Source organism: Hordeum vulgare, chromosome 6H (genome assembly GCF_904849725.1).
Source record: "Hordeum vulgare subsp. vulgare chromosome 6H, MorexV3_pseudomolecules_assembly, whole genome shotgun sequence".
NCBI lineage: Eukaryota > Viridiplantae > Streptophyta > Magnoliopsida > Poales > Poaceae > Hordeum > Hordeum vulgare.
The window spans coordinates 107,541,812-107,549,565 of NC_058523.1; the positions used below are offsets into that span (position 1 = coordinate 107,541,812).

The window sequence follows — 7,754 nt, forward strand, 5'->3', positions numbered from 1 at the left end:
AAGATGCTCTAAGCCGGCAATTTTTTTTAAAACACAATGCTCCAGCTCCTCCACTAATAAATCTGTGTAGGAGTACAAATTAAGCAGAGTTTAATTTGGTTCAGCTCTCGGGCTCTCGATCAGTCTCTGCTGCCGCATAGCGACGGGCACGCTTCGCTTGTCGTTGTCGTCGTCCACGCCAGCGCCAGCGCTGCATGGGAGCATGCATGGCCGTGCCCTTGCCCGTGGGGCTTGACCCACCGGCGGCCCCGCGCTTTTAACCGTGCCACTGCCACCCTCTCTCCCCCCTAAATGCTTCGGGGAGAGGGCCGCACTGCACACGGCGCCTTCTAGTTCCGTTCCAGCCAGCTCTCGCCCCAAGAGCAAGAAGCGCGATGCCGCCGCCGCCGCCGTCCTCCTCTTCCTCCCTCCGCGACCTGCTCGCGCGGGAGTGCTCCGAGCTCCCCGAGCCCGCCGCCGCGCCGTGCCGCACGGTGTCGAGCAGGCACGGTGCCGACGACGCGGTGGGCACGGTGGTGTCGATGCTTTCCGGGTACGCGGGGCGGTTCTCCAAGGACGCGGAGTTCCGGCGGGCGCTCCGGGAGAAGTGCGCACCCTGCCTCGCGCCCGCGGGGGAGGCGGCAGCGAAGGAGCACGCCGTGCTGCTGGCCGACCTCGAGCTGGCCATCGAGAGCATCGAGCGCCTCGCCGACGCCTCCCCGTCCCCGCGGGACTCCAAGATCCGCTCGCTTCGCAACTCCATCCGCCTCCTCGGCGTCGTCGCCGCGCTCCACGCGCCGCCAGGTCCCGCCGACTCTGGCGAGGGTGACGCCCGCGGGGTGCCCAGCTCCCACCTCTCCGCGTGCGCGCAGCTCTACCTCGCCGTCGTGTACAAGATGGAGAGCGACCCCCACCTCGCGGCGCGCCACCTCCTCCAGGTGTTCGTCGACGCGCCCCACCTGGCCCGCAAAACCCTCCTCCCGGACCTCTGGGCCCACGTCTTCCTCCCCCATCTGCTCCATCTCGAGGTCTGGCTCGCCAATGAGTCCGAGCTCGTCGCCGGCTGCGACGGCGGCGACGCCGACGGCCGGAGCAGCAGGAGGATGAAGACCCTGCAGAGGCTGTACGACGACCAAATGGACAGCGGCACTGCTCAGTTCGCAATGTACTACAAGGAGTGGCTCAAACACGGCGGCGATGCCCCGCCCGCCACCCCCTCCGTGCCATTGCCTTCGACGCCGTGGAGTTTCGACAAGTGGGAGAAGCACTCGTCGTCACTGCGCACGAGCTCCATCAACAGAAATCTGTGCGTGAACCTCGTCAATAGACAGTTTGCTGTTTGATATGAGTCAATTAGGATAAGAATGCACCATCCAAAATTGGTATAAGAATGCCTTGAGATCATCTGATTTTTACAGGTACAATGCCGTTTTTGGCATCTCGTTTGAGCAGGAGGATGCGAAGCTGCCTGATGAGGCCGAATATGTCTTGGATATGGATGTGCAATTGGATGAAAATCCAGGTAGCTTGAAGATGGAGAAGCTTGCTCATGTGAGTCAACAGTTCCTTTCTTGCCATTATATATGGTGATTAGCCTGATAGGCCGACACGCCACACGGTGTAAGTTTGTGCGTGTGTCTCTGATTAGGACTACCAGTATGCCTTGGACAAGGGACAAGTTATGATCACTCATCGCTGTCCTGATAATTTGGATAGACAGCTGCCTGTGTCCCAGGGTATCGTATTTGTTTTCTATGGTGTGGGGACTAGAGAATTTTGGCTGCATTTCAAGCAATTTAAGGTGCAAGGCTGAACTAGAGCCCAGAGTTTTTAGTTGCACGTTAGAACATTGCAATAGCATTTGCAGTACATATTTTTTCTAAAGATAGATATAACGGTAATTCTAATTTGACATTGCAAAGTTCATTCAGAGTGAACTGTACTATAGTGCTTCCAAAAATATTGTTATTGTTATTGGTGTCTGGTAAATAGTTTTCGTACATCTTTGTGCTCATCTTGTTTTATTTCTCTCTTAATTGTTGACTGTATTTCTCGCATTCATGTAACTTTCATGTTGCTATGGCTGAGTGCCTGAGTTTTATTAGTATCCAATACTGAGAGGCCGAGGCTGTAGTTTTTCCTAGTATTGCGAAAGTTAAACGAGCAAACAAGGTTTTAAGTTTTCGTTCCTTTAGCTGTAAAATTACACTTTGCTTACTTGCAAATGAGAAGTTCTGTAAAGCCCCATGGTTCCATTGTGATCCAAGATATACTCACAATCTGGATTATATCTGCAGAGAAGGGGCCAACTTTCCGGAATTTGCTTTTGGATCCTGGGCTCCATGGAGCCTGGTTTTTTTTTTTTTTTACAAAAACCGTATTTTGAAGTTCAAAAACTTTTGAAAAAAAAAACTACACATGAACCTAGGGATGTATATACATCTCTGTAAATTTTCATGATGGAATACGTTGTGGTTCAAGCTACACACACAAAAAAAAATGATGTCTCTCTACCACGTATACTATTTTCACTATAAAAGCCTATGATTTTATTTTTTTATACAGCTCACACCAAAGCGTATTTGATCATGAAACTTCACAGAAATTTAGTATACATCTCAATGTTCATGTGTATTTTTTCAGAATTTTGGAAGATATGGAAGGTGAAAAGAAATGCTTTATCTGGGCTAGTTATTGTTGAGAAACTTTAGTTCCTAGAATATTTTTATCTTTACACCCTCATAGTAGTTAAAACTTAAACGTCAGCCAAGACTGACCTGAAACTGACATGATGGAACTGAGACTTCGAACATGTCAAAAGTTGGAACCATTTTGATAGATTTGAAAATGCATGCATGATGTTTTGGCACTGATGTTTGAGGCATGCCAGATTGTATCGTTAGTTTCTGACAGAAGCTGAATTGTTTAATCCGCAATGTAGATGTTTGAAGTTATTTAACTTATGCTGTTTTGAGTAGACAGAGAAACATTGGGCTACAAGAAAAGCAATCCAGCATTCGGAAAGAAAGCACTATTCCAGAAACAGCACCAACTCCACGCAAATCCTACTCGCTCCGATTACTCTCATGCCGTGGAGATGTAAGCAGGAATGTTATTAATCACCCTAAGGTCCCGAAGAGAAATGTCTCTGTTGAGAAAGAGCTAGATTGCAGTGAGGTAGCAGTGACTCTACAACGAGCAGTTTCCACTGTATCAAATTCAGACAGTCTTACACAGTGCGAATACGCCGTGCACGAAATCGCCAGTGCATGTTCAAATCTAGGAGGGGGTCCTAATCTTGGAACTTGGATGTCATGTCCCTCTTTTATTCAAGGGCTTCTCGAGGTCACATTCACTTCCAAAGATGATGCAGTACTTGAGTCAGCAATCTTGATAATGGGAGAGCTGGTTTTGAGAAATGAGGTCAATAGGCAGATCGTTCTTAACGCTGACCCACAGCTTGAGGTTTTCTTGAGGCTTCTGGCTCTGAGAAGCAACGGGTTGTTTCTGAAGGCAACTGCGGTGCTTTATTTAATGAAGCCAAGAGCCAAGCAGATGCTATCTATGGACTGGATGCCACTAGTACTGCACATATTGGAGTGTGGGGATGAGGTGCAGCTTCTGTCTTCCCTGAAGTGTTATCCAAAGATAGCTGCATTCTACTTTCTAGATCAGCTCCTTACGGGGTTTGACATCGACAGAAATGTCGAGAATGCAAAACAGATGATTGCTCTGGGTGGTTTGGACCTGCTCATGAGCAGACTTGAAGTTGGTGATGCCCGTGAAAGCAGAATCTGCATCTCTCTCTTGACCTCATGCGTCCAAGCCGATGGCAGCTGTAGATACTACTTGGCTGATAATCTGAAGAAGGAGCCTCTCGTTCAACTTCTTGTAGGAAATCAGAAGAAGGCTAGTGCTGCTGCCCTTAACTTGATGAGCGAACTAACCTGCCTTAACAGGTAAAATTGTTCTACAATCTTGATAAAGGTGTAGGTTGTGAGAAGCATATCCTTTGTACTAAACTTGCAATTTTTTTATGCAAACCAGAACATGCCAGACGGTAGAGTTCCTCAAGGAGCTGAAAAATGGTGGCTGCTTAAATACAATGCAAATTCTATTGGTCTATCTCCAGCAGGCTCCTCCTGTCCAACATCCATTAGCAGCTGTCATGCTACTTCAGCTTGATCTACTGGTAACAGTAACATGCATCTTGTTCGTTCGCTCAGTCAAGCTTCTCTGCTTTTGTACAATCTCCTTATCACAGTTTTCTTGCAGGGAGATCCTTTGCAGTACAGCGTTTACCGAGCGGAAGCGATTGATGCTATTATGGCTGCCTTGGAGCATAGTTCACAGAGCGTAAAGGTGCAAGAACAGTGCGCTCGAGCTCTGTTGCTCCTGGCAGGGCGGTTTTCATCCTCGGGAGAACCCATAGCAGAAGCATGGCTACTAAAGAGAGCAGGCGTAGATGGCTCCCTGTCGGAATCCTTTAGAAGAACAGAGATTTTCAAAAATAAGGGTGCACGAGCGGTATGCTGTCATGCTTCAAAAACTATGCTGTATAATTTGTCATATAACCCTGTCTGGTAACTTCAGTTTTTCCTTACCTGGATGCTGTGTTAATTCATAGGAAGAAGAGAAGGTGGTTGAAGAGCGGCTGAAGAAACTCGCCCTCGTGCTGGTAAAAACCGGGAACAAACGGTTCCTTGCGGCGCTGTCAAACTGTATATCTGATGGAATCCCTGCTTTGGTCAGAGCATGCCTCGTAACCGTAGCGTGGATGAGCAGCTCCCTCTCCCCATTGCATGGATGCAACACTTTCCAGCCTTTGGCGTGCTCCGTTCTCGCTGCTAAGCTTCTAGATAGGTTGAGCTATGACACAGTTATGGAAGAAAGGGTGCTCGCTGCTCTATCACTGTTGAATCTTGTGAGACATCCAGGTACACTTCCTTTTGCCGTGTGTAACATACCATTGCCATTGCTGTTTGTTTGCCTGAATTTATTTCCTAGTATAGTTTTCAGACTTTACAGTACACTGTCTTGAGTAATCGTAAGAAATATTGCTTTCTGGGACAGTACATTTGGTAACTACAGAAGTACTTATAATCAGTTTAAACCAGATTCATGAATACTGTAGAATTATGTGCAATTGTTATGATCCATGCAGTGCATTCTTAAAAAATGACTTATAATCAGCCACGCAATGATTTATATGAATTTCCTGTTCTATGCCGACTTAAATACCAAGTTTCATTTCCCGAATAACTTCACTTCCGCTGCTCCGTGCGAAGCCTGAATTCTTGATCATTTAAGCCGACATTTCCTCCTGACAGAATGCTTGGAGGGGCTTTTGCCACTGAAGAGGGACACGACGGAGTCGTTGCGTGACCTGGCAGATGTGACGTGGACCGCCAAGGAGCTCCTCTTTGCCTGCTGCAGATGACAGACCCTATCTGAAGAGGGAATTGCTTCTCAGTGCATACCAGTATGGAAGAAGTGTAGCGATGGGTCACAACTAAGTGTAATTTTGCCCGTTTTTGTACACATTTCTTTTCTTGATTTGTAAAGCCTCAGATTTTTATTTCCCTTGGAACACATATATGTTTTCTCCTTGCTATGAGTTTATTTATTACTCCCTCCGTCCCAAAATAAGTGTCTTACTTAATACAAATTTGTACTAGAGTTAGTGCAAAGTTGAGACAGTTATTTTGAAACGGAGGGAGTATTTCCCTATGTAGAGACCTTGGAGCACGCCCATAAGGCCAAGGACTCTAGTTGCTGCTAACCATTGTGAAGTGTGGTGCCAAGAGAATAAGGATGCGTTTGGCTTGGTTCTTGCATTGTTTTTAGTCACTTTGTCAAAAAACTATCATCTGCATATTGTTTTTGTTTGGTTGCATGCATATTCTCTTTCTCTCGCGTCGCCCCCGCACGGGCGACGGGGACACGGGAAATCTCAACCGCCGCCGCCTAGTCCTCCCATGACACCCACCTCCCCTTCGCCGTTGCTGGTGGTCGGCATTGGGCAAAGCCCGTGCGGCCGTGGAGGGCCTCTCCTCCCTCCCACGGATCCACAGACGGCACGGGCGCCCGGACTCGCGAGGTGCGGCCCTCTCGACGGTGCAGCGAGTCTCGGCGGTGGTGGGTTTGCTACAGTGCATGGATGCTCGGATCCATGGGGTGTGGGTCTTCCGGCAGCGTGGCGGCTCCCGGTGACAACGACCTCGGGCGACGACAGGTTCGAGCGATAGCACGGGCCGTGCGGTGGCGGATCTCGCCGCTCCGGAAATCGTGGAGGATTCTGGATCTGGGACGGCGGCCACGTTAGGCATGGTGACGGCATCCTCGGCTGGCGACGCTCGCGGGTGGCAGGTGAACGACGTCTTGACCGCGTGGGCGGTGAGTTGCCGGTGGATCTCCTCCAAGTTGCAGGCTCTCCCGCGCTGCACTTGGTGGCTTGTGATCTCGGTCGTCGACCTTGGTGCGTTCATGGGAGATGGTAGAGGTGTCATTGGACCGGAGGAAACTCTGGATGATTCGCTCATTTCGACGGTGGCGACGACCAAGGCCGCCGTTGTCCTCCTTGTAGGCGATGTCGAGGTCCCTTCCCTGCACCCCACCCCATGCCCGGGTGAAGACCAAAATCTCCTCAGATTGGGCGGTGATGGCACTGTGTGTGTCGTGTCCTTCTTGAAGGCGCCGCCTCGGGCGTTCGGGTGCTCATTTAGAGAAACTGCAGGCGGAGGGGATGGGACGAGTGACAGAAGGTGGTGTTCGTATTGGAGGAGCGGTGTGGCATCTGACACGTCGGCAACGACGGGTCTCGGCAGCATGGAGCAGCGGGGTCTCGACGGTGGGCATGTGATGATAGACGAGCACATGATGGTGGCGTTGTCGGGTGTCGTGGTGGCGTCGACGGTAGGTAGGACTGGCGAGGTTGATGCGTCGGTACAGCTCTGAAGATGTATCGGTGGAAGATGGCGGCAACAACTTCTGAAAGTGTGCTGGACCGGTGTGCGCCCCAGACCTGACACTATGGCTCGGTTGGGGCCTTCGGTTTTAGATGTAAGGATATGGTGCCAAGTCTGTTTGGTATTCGGCTCGGACTATCGGCACCCCTTCATCAAGGATAGGAGTAGCAACATATGTTGTCAAGATGGTGACTTCAGACGTACTGACCTATTACTTTGTAAGGTCTTTCTGAATAATTAATAAAGTGGCTGCATTCATCATCCAGATGCAGAGGCCGGGGGTCTTCCTTCTTTTCTAAAAAAATATATTCTCTTCCTGCATCGTAGTAACGTCTCTATGTGTTTGGTTGCTCGCATTGTGTGTGCTTATACAGGCACATGTTGTTGTTTGGTTGCATAAGAGCATAGAGTTGGGGTAATTTTGTACCCTACTTGGCAAGATTACCCACTACTACTATACCTTACACACAATCATTTCGAACACATCAACACCAGAACACTACCATTGCGATAAACTTAACATAGATGGAGTTTTTCAGCCCAAACGGACAATTCACCTTGCCAACTTCAACCCTGCATGCTTGATTTCGCACGAACTAGGAGTAAGCATTGTGCTGCATGCCTAGTCTAAACTCTCTTTGGATGTTGTTGCTGTACCCTGAAACTTGTTCATTATAATTTTTCCATGAAATGTAAACCCTAGAACCCTCCCAGGGAACATCAAATACCACTTGTCCTAGCAGTGCAAAAGAGCAACAGTTGAAGCAGGAAGCAATGGAGCACACACAACAAGCAAAGGAGCACACA

General features: G+C 49.1%; 1 protein-coding gene across 1 annotated transcript; it reads left to right on the forward strand.

The window, feature by feature from the left end:
- Positions 1-291: 291 nt before the first annotated feature.
- On the forward strand, positions 292-5,586 carry LOC123402983 (putative E3 ubiquitin-protein ligase LIN-1). Its single transcript, XM_045096956.1, has 7 exons — positions 292-1,285; positions 1,398-1,530; positions 2,962-3,938; positions 4,027-4,171; positions 4,255-4,506; positions 4,607-4,916; positions 5,310-5,586. Exons 1-7 carry the CDS (start codon positions 375-377, stop codon positions 5,417-5,419), a joined length of 2,838 nt encoding a protein of 945 aa, XP_044952891.1. The 5' UTR covers positions 292-374; the 3' UTR covers positions 5,420-5,586.
- The last annotated feature ends 2,168 nt before the right edge of the window (positions 5,587-7,754 follow it).

Coding starts and splice junctions, on each gene's coding strand:
- LOC123402983 (XM_045096956.1), top strand. CDS start 375: ATGCCGCCGCCGCCGCCGTCCTCCTCTTCCTCCCTCCGCGACCTGCTC. Junction 1,531..2,961: donor AGATGGAGAAGCTTGCTCAT/GTGAGTCAACAG, acceptor TTGAGTAGACAG/AGAAACATTGGGCTACAAGA. Junction 3,939..4,026: donor GAACTAACCTGCCTTAACAG/GTAAAATTGTTC, acceptor TATGCAAACCAG/AACATGCCAGACGGTAGAGT.